This window comes from Melopsittacus undulatus, chromosome 5, assembly GCF_012275295.1.
Source record: "Melopsittacus undulatus isolate bMelUnd1 chromosome 5, bMelUnd1.mat.Z, whole genome shotgun sequence".
NCBI lineage: Eukaryota > Metazoa > Chordata > Aves > Psittaciformes > Psittaculidae > Melopsittacus > Melopsittacus undulatus.
The window spans coordinates 42,633,291-42,653,708 of NC_047531.1; the positions used below are offsets into that span (position 1 = coordinate 42,633,291).

At 43.4% G+C, this 20,418-nt stretch overlaps 1 protein-coding gene across 1 annotated transcript in view; it reads left to right on the forward strand.

The window, feature by feature from the left end:
- The window catches only part of LOC101870224 (endoplasmic reticulum resident protein 27), a 42,785-nt gene that overhangs the window by 4,847 nt on the left and 17,520 nt on the right, over positions 1–20,418 (forward strand). Inside the window, 3 exon segments of the mRNA XM_034063412.1 lie at positions 2,463–2,573; positions 5,531–5,656; positions 12,795–12,992. Of these exon segments, the coding sequence (XP_033919303.1) occupies positions 2,463–2,573; positions 5,531–5,656; positions 12,795–12,992 (435 nt within the window).

Sequence of the window (20,418 nt, forward strand, 5' to 3'; positions counted from 1 at the left end):
TAGTGTGGCCCCTTCTCACACAAGTGTGGCACTAGAATACTGGAGAAAGAGATGTATCTTAGAAGAGCAGCTCTAGGCAGCACAAAATGTCCTGAAAGCCAGTGAAGTCTGTTATGTCAGCAGAGTTCTAAGCACACCGTGGAGGGGGAAGTGTAATGAAGACACATTATGTGTACTAGGGAAACTAAATGTGACAGCTTGGCCAAGTCCTAGATCCAGGCTGGTCAAAAATTGGACAAAGCCAGTTTGTTCCCCTTCCTTTCTCATAGTTTCCTGCACCATGTTTACCACCGGCATTATCCAAATAATTCAGAAAGGATGATCTAAGAGTGAGCAATAGGTAGGCAGGTCCTTTTATTTAACCTTTTATTCGCTATGTGCAGGCATTGCAATTTGAAGCGACACACATCTCCGTTTTGTTTCTTAGTCATGGTGATTTTCTTCCAAAAATACTGAAAAGTTCCTTTGTTTTTCACTGTGGCAGATAGTGAGGATGACTGCATTGAGAGGGTGTTTGATAAAAGAAAATGTCTGGATTGTTAGAATTTGGATTATATTGAATATTCTTTGTTCACAGTCCAGTTTTTGCAGCTGAACTCTTGTTTAATAAGAAAAAAATCCCAAAAAAATAAAACAAAAACCAAGCAGGAAGCTAATACACTAGTCAGATTTAACTGTGGTTGACAACTCACTTATCTAATTATCAGTTTTTCTTAAATCAAGATATTCAGATATATTATTTTTCCTTTTATTCTTTGCTGAATACTGTGTAGGAGTAAGGGATCAAAGATAAAAAGGAAAAGAAAAAAAGAGCTGAGACAGGAACTTTCAATCAAATACTTATTTGAAGATGCGCAACCAGGACAGCAGTGAATCAGAAGCATAAACTCATTTTTTCTTTGCTTTTGCAGAGCATGATAACACTTAGAATGCTTAGAAGTTTAAACTGTAATTAGAGTAGTAGGATGGGCTGCTGTCAACTGGTGACACTTCTTTTGCATATGGTGAAGGGAAACTGATTTGTTCTAGTGGGGAAACTGGCCCGATAGACCTATAAAGAACATAATTAACAGATGCTAGCAAGCTAGTTATATGGAGTGATAAAGACATTTTGACTGATCTTCGACTATTAGATGTAGGCTATTTCCCAGCCTTATTCCCTTAAGGTCATGAATGTTAACTGCAGATTTGAGAAGTTATTATCCCCAAATGGAAATCAGATGTTTTAAGAAGCCCATGAAAGTCAAGAGAAGACTTTCCGTGGAGTCTGGAGTGCTTTAGATTGGTTCCCAAGGCCTGTCTGTTCTCACCCACCAGGTGTCACATTGGCCTGATCTCATTTACTTGAGTAGAGCTGCCCTTTCATTTTATGGAGGGGGAAAATCTAAGAGAGGAATGAGGCTGTGCAGTCTGAAAAGCACTAGTTTGAGTTGCCAGACAGGGTGCTATGGCCCTCTATGAGATCAAAGACCTTTTGAATGACCAGAGAATAGCAAAAAAAGGCCTTGGATGTCTGCACACTGCTGGAAAAACTAACACAAGCACTTTCAGAGGTTGTTACAGATGCAGAAAGTAAAATACGGGCTATGCATGTGGACTTTTCCTCAGCTCCGAGAACCTCATTCAACATGTGTATTGAAGGCCTTCAAATACCAAACTTTGATCCTATTATATGTCAGAGCCCAGCATCCCCATGTCTCAACTCAGTCATGTCCTGCATATGTTGCAAGGCAACTCTGCCCCTTCAGGTGGTTTAGCTATCATTCAGTGGTTGACTGCTTTTTTTTTTTTCTGTTTACAGGGTCACCAAGACCTCAGTAAAATCACATCATTTGGGGGGAGGGAGGGAGTGTGGGGAGATATGTAGCAGGGTGGATTTTCCTCTAAAGCTAAAATGTGCTGGGCTTGATATTTTTCTCTTTTTTTTTTTGTATGCTGTACTGGGGAAAAAAAATCCTCTTTTCATTAGAGAGATTTCCTGCTTTCAAAATGTTTCCAGGAAATCCATACAGGCCCTGCCAATGTTTATTACTTGCAGACGAAACAGAATAACCAGATGAAGATTTTGAAAATGGATGTAAAGCCAAAAATTGATGCTAGGAGTTAGGCTATTTCGTGATCTCTCCCCACAACACAATAGTTTATCAGCTGATCTTCCCTGTCTCCAGTGCATCAGGAAGAGGATACTGTAGGGATGTCTGGAGTCCTTGGTGATTTCTGTAGTGCCATGAATTTGCCTTGTCTTTGGGAAACTGAAAGAGGGTGGAAGATCCTTATCTAGCAGTGTAGGCTGCTCTCTGTAGGTGCTGGACTTTCAGAAGTGGGGATTATGTGGTGGCAGGGAGAGGATGGTGGTGTTCCAGGGGGTGGTTGCCTCTCTGAGTGAGTGCCAACAGTGCCTCTGGAGGGGGCGATAGGAACAGAGTACAGCTGTGACTGTTGGTGTGTTTGCATGTCTTCAGGTAGACAACCAGCGGAGGGATCTGGATATGAACAATGATATTGATGCTGAGAAGATGACTTATTTCGTTCGGATCAATGAGCTCCGCCTGGTGACAGAGTACACCCCTATGGTAATTACAAACTCCCTGCAGCCCTCACCCTATCACTTGGCCTCCTCCTCAGGGACATCCTCTGGTCCAAGAGTTTGCACCACCCAGATTTGTGTGAGGGTTGTGGCAATGGTGTGGATGGAGGAAGGCACACAGCTCTGCTGTGACTCCGTATAGAGACAGGAAGCAAATGCTGTGCTAGGGCATGCAAGTGGGGTGGGGATAGGAAGGGAGACATGGTGGTTCATTTTGCTTTCCAGTAATTTTGGGGTGTTGGTGGGCTGAGAGCTCCATTTCTTACCACTCCTTAGCAGTGCTGCTTCCTCCCAGCATGGTATTTGCCATGTTGTGCCATGCCTGAAGACTCTTCTCAGCCACATCCCCTCTCTTTGAGAAGCCTAGAGAAACATGGAAACTTGACTGACCTACTGCCAGAAGGCAGACTTCTACATGGCCCAGCAGCACACATGGCTTGATGTAAACCTGGCTATTTGAAGGCATATTCAAGAGTTGGTTGGAAACTTTCCAAGCAAAATTTTTCCCATTCCCTCCATCCCTTACTTCAGAATTCATCAGTTCAACAACAAAAAGTCAGACATAGGATGCTTCCATGTTGGACATCTTCATTAGCTCACTCACCTGACTGGCACTGGCAGGATGCCAGTGCTCTTTCCTGCTATAGAGTGACAAAGGATTTAGGCTCCTCTGAAGTCTCAGCAGTTCGCTGGTTGCATTGCTGTGAATTCAGTATGTCTTAGAAGTCCCAGTGGCTGCAAGGCGGAGACTTTGTCATTGCTGATGGGTTCTGTTGTGGACTTCTGGATAGCTGCAACAGTATTGATCTGGCTCAATTTACTGAAAGGAGAATGGGCCAGCCTGTTTCAAAGCCAGTCTTTTCAAGTTGACATCCAGATTCGGCTAAGAGGCTGACAAATTCCCTAGTTCAATGCAGCCCACCAGTAGAGAGAGCATTTTCTTTTGGAAATGCAACATTTTGTTTCCACAATGAAATACTGGAGAAGTTCTGTTTTTTTTTTTTTTTTTCTCAAGAAAAAAAAAGTGGATGTTTTTTCATCTTGATAAAGGGTGTGAAAATTATTTTTAAAATTACAGAGTATTTTGGAGGAGAGAAAAGCCTTATGCTGTCCCACTGTCCTTGCAGTGAACACTCAAGACATGTCAGAAGGGATGTTCTTGTTACTTGTTACCTTTATAATTGCCCAGGCCTTTTGAACCCTGGGACCTTTTATTGCATCTCTTAGCAATTAATTCAATTATGACTCTTTCTTCATGTGTTTCTGATGATGCTTTGGACTCTTACTCCATGGCATCCTATTCAGCACCCAGGCTGTCTCCCTTGAAAGAGAAGCCCTGAGCTGTTTAGCTGGTCCCCTCCACCCTGACTGGCAGTACACATGTTCCAGTTTTTTATCCAGATGCTCTGGAGTCCGCTCAAGGTGCTGGAGTTGACAGTGCCTCCTGTAGTCTCCAGCCCAAAGCCCTCCCAGCTCCACTAATGTACCTTGTTTTTTTTGTAAATATTTATTCCCAGTGCATATGCTATTTACATCTAAGAATGCTGCTGGGCAGCAGAAGCTGGGGTCCCATGGATCACACTGAGTCCTGCCAAGAGTTTCTCACCCCATCCTGGGGCCCTTACTGCTTCCCCCACATACTTCATGCATTTTCATGCAATGCTTACCCTGTGGGCTTTCCAGGAGAGTCAGATGTGACCCAGCTATGTTGATGAGCTCTGCTGATCGCTGTTGCACAAGGTTCCATGGACAGCCACACCTTTGTGTGGAGCTGCAGGAGGAGCTGCTGCTCCAGCCCTGCTCTCTCTCAGCCCAGACTTGTCATGATCCTTGGTGCTGGGTGGCTTCACCCTCACCTTCAACCCTGTCCTCTCCCATGAGGTCTAATGCTCTCCAGCCTACTTTTGCATCCCCTCTACTCTCCTCTTCCCCATCCACATACCACCAGAGATGTGAAGGGATACAAAATGTCTCAAAAACATGAGGCTAATGGCAGAGTGCTGGCTCTCAACAACTAGATGCTTTGTGATTCATGGCCCTTGCCAGTGTGCACTCCCTGACCCCTTCCTTATTACTCCTGGAGCTTGTGGAAACTTTTTTCTCCTGCTGGCAGGGAGCTGCACAGTCTGCACTTCTGTGGTTTCAGTGGCACGGGGGAGGCAGCAGCTCTGGTCTGGCTGCTGTTTAGTTTGAGGGAGAGGCTGCAGGGCTGCAGGAAGCGGGTAGAGGAAGGAGCAAAATGATGAGTGAGTGCCTGAAGATGGTGCAGCACCTTCTTGGGCAGTGCCAGCACTGTCTCCTTCACAGAGGGCCACTGTGTTCTGCCCACTTGGCTCTTACCCAGGCAATGAAGAACAGCTGGCTCCAGGTCTCCCACTATGAGACTGCAGAGACAATTTTAACCCTGAGCACTCTGGAATACCCAGGCCCTGGAGTTGCTGAAACTCTGGACTCATCCCCATCCTACACACAGCTTAATGCTAAAGAAATAAGAAAAGGCACCAACCCTGACACTACAAATCCTTCCCACTTTCTTGCTCCCATTTTGTCCAGGTGCTGGATCTCAGTCATTCAGGACACTCTTATGTTCAGTGTTTTCTGGCCTTCCCTCTTCATCTTCCTTGCCCCTCTAGTTTTTAGCTTGCTGTATCCAGGAAGTCTCCCTTCCTAGTCACTGACTATCCTGAGGCCAGTGATGAATCCTGGTGGTCTTTAGACTCTCATCTTGGGCATAAACAAAGTCATGAAGTTAAGTACTTCCACAGAGCACCCAGATTGGATCCCTCCTGCTTTAAGAGATCCCTTTTTTGGGAGGCTGATTTGCAAAGAAATCTAAGCTGAGACATAAGAACCAACGTCCCTTCAGTGCTACAACCAATGTAGATTGAATGTTCTCAGTCTCCTTGTCTGTGTGTGTGTTTCTCTCTCTATTTGTGGTGGCAGACAGCAATAGGTGTGATGCAGAGTTCGTTCCAGCTTCACCTTCTCCTGGTCATAGACAAAACATCCCCAAAGTACCCTGAGGAAATGCGCAGATATCGGGAGGCAGCAGAACTCTTCAAGGGAAAGGTAAGTCCAAACAGATTTGGAGAGCAGTGATTTTTTCAGTGGATAGGGATGGCATTATCTCCTTCTCTGTGGATTACAGGAGCAAATCCAACTGGCAGGAAAAGAGGATTGGTTGGATAATAAGTGGATGGGTTGGTTTTGTTCACCTTTTGCCAGTTTTCCTCCTTGTAGGGAAAATATCCTCTGTATCTTGCTCCTCTGCTCCCTCAGTGGGACATTATGTACTTCCTTGCTTCTGGTCCAGTTCTGTTCCCTTGTATTAGGAGATGATAAACAGCTGCTGCGCTTCAGTCTGGTGATGACTGCATTCCACTGGTGTGAGAGATGATTTTGTATACACAGCCTGCAAGATGCCAAGGAGCATTATATAAGTAACCACTGATAGCAACTAGTGTCACAGTGATTCTTAACCCTTAGCCTTCTGATTGTATCCTGGGGAAACAACTATTTTTAAAGGAGTTGCAAATAGGTTTGTCAGATTTCCCACACTAAGGTGATGGGATAGATGATGTCTTTCAGAGAAATTCTGCCTGGTTCCCACCCCACTGTGGTCAAAACTCCCCAAATGGTAAACATCTCATGGCTGATTCTCTGCCAGGAGCTGGATTACAGGGGAATTTGTGTTCATGGTACAGAGGAAGCAACTGGCAAGCAAAGGAATGCATCTGGGGCAATGGAGAAGATTAGAAGGGAGGGGGGCAGAAGATCACAGCAGGAGGGAAGGCTGAGCTGAGAGGCAGTGGAAGAAATCTTCCTGGGTGATGTGTGGAGCTGGAAAGAGAAGGTTTGAGAATATAAACATCTGCATGCATCTGTTTGTGGTACTGAAGGGGCAGATTAAAAATTAAGTATATAATCATCCTCAAATGGAGGGGCTACCTCGGAGCTGTGCGCCCTCTAAAGTCTTGAGACTTGTTTACGGCAAGACTATTTTGCCATCTGTCCCACCCACTGGAAACCATGCATCAAAGTAAAAAGGTCTCTTCAGAAGTGTTTTGCTTTAATGAATACTTAGTGATAAAAGAAAACTTGCTTATCTGAAAAATCACAGCCATCTCATGTGAGATGTGTGTTATAGTAACACCACTAGCACTGTCCTCCATGAGCAGCAGAGTTTAATACAGGTCTCCCCACTCCAAGCAGCTATCTCTTCCAACATAACACATTACTGTTTAGCATCACTATCCTTTGCTGGTGCAAGTGCAGCTAGCTTTCTCTTCATGTGACATGCCTAGATCTGAGAAAATGTGAATAATTTTGCTAGAAATACTTCACAAAACATTGGATAAAATGTACTGAAGTCCAGATAAATTATGGATTGCCAGCAAGCCAAATCTTTTTTTTTTTTTTTTTAATTCATCCAGGCAAGTTTCCCAGTCTAGAAGTTTCCCACAGTAAAAATAGAGATTAAAGATGTGGGGATTTGAGTTATTATTTCTACTGCAGTGGTACTGAAGAACATGTAGATGAAACGACTTAGAGTCTAATAAATAGTTTTTCACAAAGGACTGCCACTGAGGAGTAAATTGTGATCTGTGTTGCCATCTTATAAAGCAGTAAGAGAGAACTAGGACCCCTCTGGGTCTTAGATCTGGATAGTAAGGAGTAAGCAGAACAATATGTCCACTTAGGTTTGTCCCTTGCTCTGACATGTAGAAAGACATGAATCAGTTTGGGTATCAGAAGCAGTCACTGAACAATATCACAGAAATCTCTGCTAGCTAATTTTCTTAAGTGGAGTTGCCTGTTGTCAGGATCACAAAGTTAACTCAGGTTTACTTCAAAACAAGTAAAGTATTGAGTAGGTTTTGCCTTTTTGCAGCTCACATATTATGTGCAAACAGATGCAAGATCCTTGATTTGAATTTTATTCAGAATTACCAGTGAATAATTCACAGCCTGGGCTGGTGGAGAAATGCTTGTTTATGCTGAAGGATTAGTGCTGTCAGTGGTTCAAGCAAGGAATTGTAGTGCAGTGGAGAGGTGTTCAGGCTCCCTCTGAGCATGTACCACTGCATCCATCAGCACTTTACAGTGATTGCAGAGTGCCAGAACAGAGTGGGGAGACTTGGTGTGTGTTGCAACTTCTTTACAAGCCAGTGCAAAACACAAACAGAGCCTCAAGATGGCTCCGAAGCAGTAGAAGGGGTACCAATCCTTTCACACATCTCTACTTTCCTCTAAGAGAAGAGGTGTCTTTGTCATTGTCATTACTATCTGGAGGGAAAGGAGAAATTTCTTGCTTGCAATGATGGAGAGATGAAGTGGAACTGCTCCTGCTGAGTGGCTGGCTCCAAAGAGTGAAGAAAACCAAAGAAAATAGAATCATTTAGGTTGGAAAAGACCCTTAAGATCATGAAGTCCAACTGTTAATAGATCATGAGGAAATGATTGATCTGCCAGTTCCTGGATTATAGTCCCTTCATCTCTGGTTTATGATCTTTTAATTTTTGCCTGAGAGGAAGCTGAGATTTTCAACTGGAGGATCCATGAGTCTGTATGGTGAGGACTTTTACTTGAAAACAGCCTGAATGTCACTGTGAGCAGCAGTGTCTGAAAGCAGTTTAGATTTTATCATGGAACCTGGGGTCTATAAAATGATGGAGAGGAAATGCAAAGGTTAGATGATGCCAAGACAGCAAGAGCTGACAAGATTAAGAATATGATACTTTTCTAGCAGATGCTGAGAAAAAATTATGGGTGGGTAACAGTGAACAGACAGAGCTCAGGGCGCTACAGCTGCAGAAGTGAATCCACCAGCCTTCTTGGAAGGATCCCACTGCAATCAAACGTGCGTATTAGGGAAAGTACTGCCAAGAGTCCAGGCTTTCTACTGGAAAGGAAATGTCAGGGTTTGCATTGCTGAGCCAAATTAGCATAAGCATCTTCAATTTTCTTTCCACAGTATCAGAGCATAACATGTCAATTACAGCTGGCATACCTCATGGATGTTTGCAGAAGTTTCAATAAGGTGATGTTGGGAATAACAAAGGCAACTTTTGCTGCATCTAATGTAACTGGTTTGCAATGTCAAAATTATTTGGACAGAGATGTTTGCAAAGTCCCTTTTGCTTTATATGTAGGCCTATTTAGAAATGGGTTCTGAGAAACTCCCAAGAGCCTTTCAGGAGTACTTCCGTGGAAATGAAAGGATGCTGCCCCTTCTTTTTCAGACAGTCATTCATGCACTTTTGATTTTTCTTGTCAGTCATTGATAGCCCCAGAACTGAGAGAGATAATATTTAGAGATGTCTTGTCTAGCCATAACCAGTGGAGCCTGTAAATACAGATTGTCTATGTCATTTAAAGATATCGGCAGTAAACTTGTTTTTATAGCTTGCTTTTTTTTGGAATTCAGGACTGATATTTTTGTTTTGCTCTGATGTACTATGCAAGCTATGTAAGAAATTACTCAGTCTACAGAATATAATATTTTTGCTTATACAGTCTCCTCAAAGAATGAAGGTTACAGCTTCATGAAGCTCAAAGCCAAACACTGGACATGAGGTTGGATCATCCTTCCTGTTTATCTTTGTTAGAGGAAAAACTAAGCAACGCCAAATGGTTTCTACCACTGCAGTGCTATTTGCAATTCACTTTAATTCTTTGGGTAACAACATCATTCTGTATCTTAATATTTAGCAGGAACTTGATGTTCTAAAAGCACTCAACCAGGAATCAAGCTGTCAAGACATCAAGATGGCACCACTGTACAAAATTTTCTAAAAGAGAAATTTGTAGGTGACAGTGCACAGATAATCTCATGTTGTAGGGGAGAATTTGTGTCAGGAATTCCTCATCTGTGCAGGTGATCCTTCACTGCCTGTAGCAGCAGACCTCTGAACACAGGCAAGAAAATTGCTACAAAATTAAACAATTTCATAGAAACAATTTCAGAATTAAAAAAAAAAAACCACCAAAGCAAACCCAGATATTGTACAGGATAAGATGAAATAGAAAATGAACTTTCTGTCTGGGATGGAACTACCTGGTTTCTAGCAGTGATGTGACAGTTGGCATCATAAGTGGGATATGTTTTTATGAATTACAGCTTTGGTAAGTTGTCTGAGCAAAGGCTTTAGGCTCCTTTCAGCACTGATAGGGAAGGACATGTCCTTCTTTTCTTCTAAAATAGGTGGAATAATGTGTCTGCCACCGTTTATTGCAAAGGTTAGTAAATGACTGATACAAGACTAAGGTCTGGTTGTCAGATGTTAGGCAAGGTAACTCTTGTCTCATGGCCAGTGTAATTTTCCATGGTCACTGCATTCATTCTTTGTGATTGGAGCTGGCTGGGAATCTCTGAACAAAATAAATTCCTCATGAGAAAATGCCAGGTGGCTTCTATCATGTAAATGCCCCTACTGAGAAACTTGCTTGGTTTCCAGCTGCTGAGGAGACCAAGCTTGCAATACTTGTGGCCTCAGTACCAACACACCTTACAAACTGCCTCACAGGTATGACTCTGAGACCACACAGGTCTTAGCAGGACCCCTGGAGCACATCCAGTGCAGGGTGCACGTCTGTTTGCTGAAGGAGGATTCATCCTACATCACAACACCTACCAAGAATGTGTCATTCTAAAATGAATTTAGGGTAAGCATTAAGGTATTGTCTTTTGAGTGACAGTGGACAAATGCAATTGCCATCTCCCCTGTATTTTTGGAATATGAGGGGAAGGAAACTTTTGCTATACTTTGGCATCCTGTAACTCCATGAACCAAGTGTGAATCATTAGAGAGATCCAAGTCAGGAACTGCGAATGATGACATCTCAGCCTTTCTAGCTGAGGGGCCAGTGTTTTTTTTGGATTTGTTTTCTTTTGTAAGGAAGAAGATGTTTGGAGATCTAAACCCCAACCTTTTTATTCTTTTATTCTTACTCTATTCTCTGTATTCATAGATAAAGTATGTACAGCTTTTTAGTCTGGGGATTTTTAACAAAGGCTGGAAGCTTGATAAAGTGAAGAATATTGACTGATATTTATTTGTATTACCATCTTTCTAAAGGTGGAGGATATTTTGCATAGAAAGTTACATCTAACAACCTAAATATTCTAAATGGGTTTTTTTAGCTTCTTGCTTAACATTTGATTTAAAAAATGTTGCTGTCTAGTGAATCTTTCATAGAGAAACCTAAAAGCTGCCGAATGAACTGGTGAAAATGTGATACCATATCCTGTACCAACCTTCTGAATGTGCTTCTCTCCAACACTGGCCTCTGTTTCCAGCTTGCTAGTTGGAAGAAGAGCCCTAAAATATAAATACTGATGCTCCAGCTAAAAGTTTCCTATATTGGGTGCTTAGACCTGAGACCTTTAGATTTGTGGCCCTTCTCTAGTTAATCTATTTAGTGTTTTATCCTGGAAAAGGATGAATTTAGCACTCAGGGAGAAGTTTCCACAACCTGTCTTCTCATTAGCTTGTTTTCCTTGGGGTACAGTTGACTTTTGGAATAAACATTGCAAGTGATAAATACCACATATCCAGTGAGAAGTGTTGTTCCTGTTTCTGTATTGCAGTGATTAACCGGAGTTAAACCTTACCTAGCCTAACTATCCATCCTTCCCATAGGCTGTTTCCTAGGAAAGTTTCCAGATATATTTGTTTTTTTTTTTTATAGAACACAAATTTAATAAAGAATTTGAGATTTACCAAATTTATTTTTAGAGAATAAAAAATTTTTGAATTAACTTGTGTGTTCTTGATCTAAAAGAAAGAAAACCATGAGTCACAGCCTGGGAACCAGACACATCGTCTTCACATTGCATTATTTTCCTTTTTTTAAACTCTTTTTGGCTTTTGTGTAAGTTATGTCATATCCATGTCCATAGGTATATTGAATATGCTAGGCCCAGTAGACTGCACAGAATAAAGATAAGCTAAAATGGTGCACAATAGCTAGTTGGTTGTTTCATTGACTTGGATGTCAGCAGCCAAGGGAACCTATTTAATCAGGTCACTGATTAAATTTTTCAATTGCTGTAGTTTTTATTTTTAAATTTGTACAGAATACTTGCATGTAGCATTAACAGATAATTTAACAAAGATCTTTGGGATAGCTGTATATTTTAGTGTTAATCTTTCAGATTAAAACTATTTAAATTTATACTAATTCCTACTGCACTTGTAAGATCTCAGCTGAAACTTATTCTTAAAATAAAACCATGGAGCTGCTCACCGTTTCTGCGAAATCTATACTATTGAATCATAGAATCACGAATGGTTTGGGTTGGAGGGGACCTTAAAGCTCATCCAGTTGAAACCCCCCTGCCATGGGTAGGGACACCTTCCACTAGACCAAGTTGCGCCAAGCCCTGTCCAATCTGGCCTTGAATACTGCGAGAGATGGGGCAGCCACAGCTTCTCTGGGCAACCCGTTTCAGTGAATCATATGTCAGAATCCTAACCCTTAGCTTGATCTTGCTCTCCAGGTCTATTCATGAGCCCAGAAAACTGTATGTTGTTCTTATCTTGGCTTAGTCATTGTTGGGCTTCTCTCCTCAGGTCTGAACAACCTCCACTGAGCTGGGCTGTATGGACATTGGTGTCTTGCCACCAACTTGTTTCCTAGATGATTGCATCTTAATTTCTATTCACTGCAGCTCACTTAAATGTTTGTGTTTGGCTCTCATGTTCTTATCCTTGCAGGCTCCTGCTGCCCTATACTTCACTCTCACATTCTTGCAATTGAGTTTGAGTTTTACACACCAAAACACCTTTCTACTCTGCCACTGTGGTTCTCCATGGATGTGATCTTACCCAAACATCATGCAAGGAGACGAGTCAGCTTTTTTTGCATGTGCCACTAAGATAAAAGACATTTTGTTTCCTCAGCTACTAAGAGAATCAAAGTGGAAATTGCTGTCTTGCCATAGTGTAGATATATTTTTAAAGAAGATGAAAGAAAACATTTTATTTGGTAGTGTAAGACTGGACTTGATAAAATACAGAAAAATGCACTGTGTGGAGCAGTTACGTAGTGGCAGAGGAAAGTGATGTCCTAAGAGAGTATAGTAGGCTTTCTCTAACTCTTTATAAAAACATTGCTGTTAATCTTCATATGATCACTGTCTGGGGAGCTGTTCTCTCTCTCAATTTCCTTTTTGCTTACGTTTCCTCTCCTGTTTCCATCACAGATTCTCTTTATCCTGGTAGACATTAATTTGAAGAGCAATGAACGAACAGTGTCATTCTTCAAACTGAAGAAGTCCCAGCTGCCCGCTCTGGCTATATTCAACGCACCAGATGAGGAGCAGGACGTCTTGACTCTGGATGAAGTCTCCGTTGAGCGTGTACAGGACTTCTGTAATGGTTTCATAGAAAGAATGGAGAAGGTAAAGGGGAACTAGGGGAACTTCTGTACAGTCTACAGAAATCTGGGATCTTGTAGGACAATGCTGTTGCTCATCAAGCTCTCTTCAGTTTCTTGAACTCCTCCCCAGCCCTGCCACCTCCTCTTTCATTTTCATTTCACCTGGATATCAGAAAAATGTATCTAGAGGAAAGCAGAAATTGATGTTTTTGCAGAGCTTCTTTCTTCATTGATTTCAGCCTTCTAGTCTACAGCAAGAAGACTTCACTGACCTCTGCAACTGTATGAAGGTGACAGTGAAGCATCTATTTTCTGGGGACAGCAGATGGGAGACAGAATGAAGGGTGCTTTTGGACACTAGGAAGGCAGTACCTGAGAGGGTCAGAGACGGAGTGGCAGGGAGAGGAAAGAAATTTATCAAGGCGGCCACAGAACAGAGTATGCAGATGAAGGCTCAGAACTCTAACAAGAGGTCTCTGCTGGTAGAGGGACAATTTAATCTCCATGTTCATTCAGTGTTAAAGAGCTCTCTCTGTCAAGGTTCATCTTCCTATAACACAGAGGCTTTGTTGTCAGTACCTTGTATTGTGCAATTGAAATGGAATATGCAGGGAAGTGGCATAGACAGGAGAGGCATTTAAGCTGGTTTGTTTCCTTTTATCATTATGCTGAAGAAACTGAGAAACATCAAAACTGATTTCATGCCTCTAATGTGTTTTAGGGTGAAGATGAACCTGAGGAGAAGGCTCCCAATGAGGAACTATGATTCTTTCTCAGCCATCAGGATGACTGTTCCTGGTATATGAAGAGTTCACTGAGGCCCACAGCTCAGGAATTCCTGGGATGTGAGGATTATGGGACCATGTCAGTCATGGATTCCCATCTCTATGTCATGTACATATATGCTGTCTGTCCTTTCTAGGAATCTCTTCTCCATTCTCATTTGCTGTCTCCGGCTCTCATTTTCTCAGTACTCCAGTAGTTCTGGTATCACCCTACACTGTATCCTTCCATGACAGCTCTGTGACACAGCAAAGTGCCAATATCAGAAATTAAGAATATAGTTCACAAAGGTGTTTCCCTCATTCTCTTTTCTTTTGGTGCCATGCTGAGTTCCACCGTCAGCCTCTCCTGACACTAGGAACAGATTGGGTTGCTTGATGTCACATGAACTTTTCCATTTATTTTACTAAATAAAACAGAAAGTGAATAGCCTGATTTTTTATGCAAATATGTGATTTTCTACTCCCCATGTCTTTCACTTAAGGACAAAGCCTGTGCATTTCTGAGTGAGTAAGCTCAAAAATCTCCTTTCTCTGAATTTCACGAGGCTTGAAATGCCTAACCAATCAGATTGGTTGCTAAGAATCATTCCCCATGGAACTGTACCCATCGTCAACAGATATTTTCAGCAAGACGAGAGATTTCTGTGAAGGTTTGGGATCAGAATAGCACTGGGTACGGCAGGTCTGAGCTGGTGCAGCAAAAATGAATGAGACTAAGACGCAGATTGAGGCTAAGAGGAATGGGGGCTCTGGCAGAATGGCAGTAGGAAGTTGCAGTGCAAGGTAGGGGATATCTCTACATCACATTAGAGAGGAAGACTAATGTCTGTATTGACCTCAGACATCCCTCAGAGGACCCAGTGCTGGCATACAGGGGATGGGGACTTTGCAGACAAGGTGTATGAGCCATCCATTTGCTGCTGTACTAGATTCATGCAGTAGGCTTGCCTCATACTTGGCTGAGCATCCTTTGGCATGAAGCATGGATGCTTCTGTCAAACAGTGACTGCATTGTCTCTCAGGGCTTGAGAGACTTGGCTTGGGACAGGGAGCCTAAGAGGAGTAGAGCTGAGAAACCTCATTTGGCCCCTTTGCAGGGATTGGTCCAAGGGGAAGAACTGGGAATAGAAAGTTGTTCTTGTGAATGAGATAAACACAGCTCCCCACCACAGAGGGAGAAGTTAGAAGCTGGAAAGGATGCAAAGTAAGTGGCAGCCACCATGATGAGGGCCATAGCAGGAAGGCTCTCAGTACAAGAGAGAGGCAGGTGCCAGCCCTGCTTTAGCTCTTGCTTCATCCATGAGGGTCAGATGCCTCCCATCAACCTAAGGCTCTGTCTTCTTTGCAGCTGGACTCAGCTCCTTCAGTGCTCTACTGCCCCTTCTACTCTGCTTACCTAAAGCAAGTCCAATGCTGCAACAGTTGGTATGGGGAATCAAAATTGCTGCACATTTCCAAGGAAGAGTGGTGTGACCAAAACGATATACAGGATTGCGCCTTTTGTTGGCAAGGCTGGGCAACTGTTCACCTGCCCAGGGAGCTATCCCCTAAGAGGCAAGGTGGTGGGCAATATGGGGTCTTAGAAGCTCCATGGTCAACAAATAGCCAAGAATTGTTTCCTAAATGAGCCAGTTCAGAAAAGAGCAGAACAGCGATGAGATGAGAGAGGCAAACCACCTCTGTTCAATTCTCCTCTTGTCACAGCTGAGTGTTCCCTAACTTCTGTTTTGTGTGTGGCCCCTGAGAACATGTAGTATTGCTTCTGGCCACAGCTGGATAGTAACACTGAAGATGTAAAGAGAGATGTGAGTTTGAGGCATTACGCTCTGCATATTTATTTCTTTGGGCTGGTAAAAGTGGAGGCACCTGTCCTCAGCCCATAAAATCGTTTTGCTTTGGTGTTCTTTCTTCTGAGCAGCCATTTCACAGTGCTTTGTGCTGCTAGCATGTAGTCCCAGAAGAGGATGTGTCACCATCATCAGCTGGAGCCTACAAGGCCATAAAGTTTGGTCCATGGGTGTAGTGTTCATGTGACAGCTGGAGTGACTAATTTCTGCAGGCCTTTTAAGTGTCTTTCTTTGAAGCACAAGACTATTCAGTGTCACATACCTGCTGCTGTGTTTGGTGCCCTGGATTTGCATGCTAGTCTTGGAGCTGCAAGTGGAGACTGCTGCTCAGTGGCACTCCTTGGTATGTGGGGCCTTGCCTGGTAGCATCATGTAGCTGCACTTCAGCTTCTCTATTGCTTGATGAGTTTACTCAGGAGATGCTATTGTTGAGCAGACCAAAGTAGGCCTTCACCATCAGTAGGGCCAGAGAAGAGAGCTGTCTGCACCAGATGACCTCTTGGGTGAGCGTGTGTCTTGTGGTAATATATATGCCTCTAACCTGCTGGATGCTCCTGTGGCTTTTGTGTGTTGAAGAAAGTCTGCAGAAGTACAGGAAGGAGGTTGAGGACAGGAGGCCAAAGTCTGAAGTGTCAGAATGTCTTGGTGCTTTCGGCTGGTGTCTGAGCCCCATGGTATGGGCTGAGGTTATAGTGCTGGACTAGAAGAGCATGAATGAAGTCCAAACTTTGGCAGTGGAGTTCCCTGTGTAATGCATGAGGCTTGCCAGGTCTGTGTGTGCCTGAGCAAAGGGCATTGTGGTGGGAAGATCAGTTGTCTCTGACCATATGGCTGCGTAAAAGTGTGAGCACAGGGCTCAGCCCCTCTGAAACACTGGGGAGCCACAGGGTCTCATCCCAGACTCTGTCACACACTACAGCATTGGGGATCAGACATGGCTCATCTCATACTGGCCCAGAGCTCAGGCAGAGCAAACTCCTTCCAACATCCCATGTCAGTGGTACGTGATGGTTTTGAACTCCTGGGTTTATATCAGTCCTAGAACATACAGGGCAGTGCCTGCTAGCAAATGCTCTGCTTTCCCTACATGGGAAAATCGCTCTTTTTTATGGCTGTAGCTTGTTTCTCCCTAGGAAGGGTTGTACTGCTTTCTCTGTAGTAAGGTGAAGTGGTAAGATCTTCTGTGGAGACATCTGTGAGAAGCCTTGACATTGTAAATGTTTCCAGTGTCATGTACCATCAGTGGTCCAGACCAAACAGTGCGGGGGAACCGGCCTGGTTCATGGGCATCTGAGGTTCTTGTCTTGGTCCTGTGTGAACACAGTAGCTGCAGGAATTGGGCACAGCGACGTGACTCTTCCTCAGTGCTAGAGGGAAAAAAACAGGACATGAATGAAGCTCTGGTTCTGCAAACAAGCTTGGGACCAAGAGCAATGTCCCCATTGACCGTGTTTGCTGTGTACACAGCTAATTGTAGGGACAGCTTTTCAGGAGCTGCTTTATGTACATTGAGGAGTTTCATTCCCTCTGTGCTTTCCAGAGCTCTGCACCTAACCAACAACCTTGGGAGCCACAAGGCAGCCACAGGAAAAGCCTCCTCCTCCTTCAGTGGCTCTGCCATACTCTCTGGGACTTGCACAGCACAGGCAGCCCTGGAGCGCTATGCTCAGGCTGCCCTGGGCACAGACAACAGTGGTGGTAGAGCCAGCATGAATACCTGTGCTCCAAGGCTTCTGCAATGGAGCTTTGGTGAGCTTAGCCACTGTGGGGGAGCATCCAAGGTAGAAACCAGAGGCATAATATTATGAAAGGGCAACCTCTCGTTTGTTGTTCTGGTTTGGGTTTTGTCCCTCTTGTGTTATCCCTCTGACTTGAATTTGTGATGTACTTGGCCCAGATGTTTTGAGCTGGCCAGAGAGGCTGCGTTTTTAAGGGAGGAAGTGCTGGAGACTGACTGACAGAGGGAAGAATGAGGGGTTCTTATACCCTTTACAGAGGTACCATGGTGTGAGAGCCCCTGCTTTGCAGGAGTGCCTTAAATCAAAGGACATTCAAAATAGCCAAGAGAGCAGCTTAGCCTGCCTGACAGCAAAGCAAGGCTGCAGATGCTTGTGAGAGCTGACATCTTTAACACAGGGAACAGGGAACTGGATTGTGCTGTGGAAGATGCAACTTTATATTCTTTCTTGGTGAGAAAGGATTCAAATGCCTTCGAAAGCAGAATATTACAAAGACCTGGAGGTTCAGCAAGGGGCTAACATTTTTGTGGTTTATCCTTCTGAACTGTTGTGGTGGCATAAAGTATATTTTCCTCAAACTTGAGGGCTGGGTCCTAGGTGGGGGAGGAAATGGTGAAGATTTAGTGTAAGATATGGTAGGAAATATTGTCCTCCTTGTAATAAAAGGATGAAGGGCACAGATGTCTTGACACCTCTGTTCATCTGGAAGGAAGATGAACCAATAAATCAGACAGCAATAGTAGAAGCAAACCCTTTCTTACAGGTAGGGAGACCACAGGGTTTAGTCACTCTGCACCTCTGTTCAGGATGGCTTTCCCTCAGTACCACTAACAGCAGCCCATGGGCTGGCAAAGAGGTGGGGAGGTTGACATAAGAGGGGGAAATGTTGTCTGAAGGATGCAACTGGGGAAGTGGTTTGCAGGACTGTGAAAGAGGAGGGCAGGCAAGAGCCAGAGGCTGGTCAGGGAGAAGGAAAGAGCTTGTCCAAGGGGTGATGTGGCAAGGGACAGGCAATGGTCAGTGAGGGAAGGTTCTGGGTGGGTACCACAGGGAACTGATAATGATGGAGAGAAAAACATAACAGTGTTTTTTTTTTCTGGGGCTGTGAATCAAGTACCTCTTTGACCAGTTTTGGCTCAGTCACTAAGGAAATATCAGAGGAATATTCTCAATGGAAAAACCTGCAAAGCCACAAGATGCACATTGAAGAAGAAAGTATTTTTCTTCCCCTTTGAATTTCTTCCTTCTCTGCTAAAGGTACATTAGATCCAGATAGGCAGGCTAGTCCCATGAGGTGCCAAACAGCATATTTCTCCAGGTTGAAGGAGTCCATGTACAGGGTGAGAAGCCAGATCTATCCACTTTCCAGTCTAAACACATGGTCTGTGTGTCCTCCAGGTTTCTTCCTATCCCAGTGTATGCCTAAGTATTATATACCCTGCATGTCTCCTACATGTCTCCTCCTCTTCCTAGGCCAGAGTGCACATTCCATCATAGCGTTAGGTACTTTATGTAACTCTATACCAGTCATGTCATGTGGTTTGTATAATGCCTACATCACCAGCATTATCTTGCCTTTTATCTATCGCTGAGGTGCTGGTAGTATTGCTATTTGTAACTTTCTGACAGGTCTGAGACAGTCATTACTTCCATAGGTACCAGAAGACATAATTAGAATTGGTGCAGTTTACTCCTGGTTCCTTGATCTGTGTGGGGTACTGCAGAGAAATGACAAGTCTTCAGCTACCAGGAGAGCAGGATGGGATCTTGTAGTTTCCCTGGTTTTGATTTGTTGCTATTCATCACTGAAATCAATAGAGTAATAACCTCAAAAAAAAAAAGTTAATCTGTTTTCTTACCCCACTGAATAATACAGGGCTGTATGCCAAAAAGATTGTGGTTTAAAATATAGGTATTAGACTTTCCGTATAAATCTGTTGTGCTCTAGTATTTTTTTTCATTTTGGAATTCAACGTCAGAGTTGACACTAGGCTATTTCATGACTTCCCATTGTAATCAAGACTTTATTTTCCTTGGCTAATGATTTCAGTTCTTTGGATGAGAAACAGAAGAGACAGGCAGTAACTTACCCCAGATTGTTTGAGGAACTCTATGGGCAGAGCTGGAGAGAGTTCTCCTGCATCCAGATCTCCTTACCCTTAGGCACAAAGGCATAGTTTCTCTTCACCTTCCATCTCCCCATGACTCCCAATGGCTGTTGCCATAAGTTGAAATGACAGCCTTTTGCCATGAATCAAAGGCTGCCTTTTTTGATTGCCTTAGTTTGGCACAGCTGAAGCTGAACAGATCTGAATCACTGCTTTCTCTCCATCTCTCACTCTTTGCCAGTGACAGCTTTCCTCCTGGAGCAACTGCCTTATCCTTATGGAGGCTTCAGGGGAATGTACTCCCTTGCCACTTGGCCTTCCCAATGCAGTTGCAGTGCTCTCTTGAATCCCTGAGCATCCTGGATTTCAGACCCCTTCTGTAGCAATATTTCCAGGCTTTCTCCCTTCTTGAGATTCTGGCAGTAAAGTAAATACTTTGTTAAGAAAATATCAGGAAGAGATAGTTGCACATTAATTTCATAATATCACTCTCAGTAATTATTAGATAATGAAATAGTATTCTATTTTAAATATTTTGTTGCAAAGATATTAAGAAAATATCTTTGCATATTAAAAAATGCCTATGGCAGGTAAGAGGAAAATGTGAATGAGTTCTGCCTGGTACATTTTGTCTTGCCAAGACAGTAGCAGAAAGGAAGGGATTGTTAAAGTGAAAGGCTATTTCTCATTCTGTAATTGAGGTAGCAATGCTTATATCACAGGATCATAATCTTTAAATGGTTGTCAGTCTTCTTTTCACTGGTCTGTTCTGGCATCCAGGAGTCTGGATGCTGCCACAGCTAATGGATCTTCTAGCTGCTTCCATCTTTTAGTTACCTAACACGGAGACAGGATGGACTTTGATATCTCTCCTGTGACCTGATAACTCACCACCACTGCATAGAGATGCGGAGCATTCTGGAAAGATGCAATCCTCCCACAGAGAAGCAGGCAGAAGCAGGGTGACCT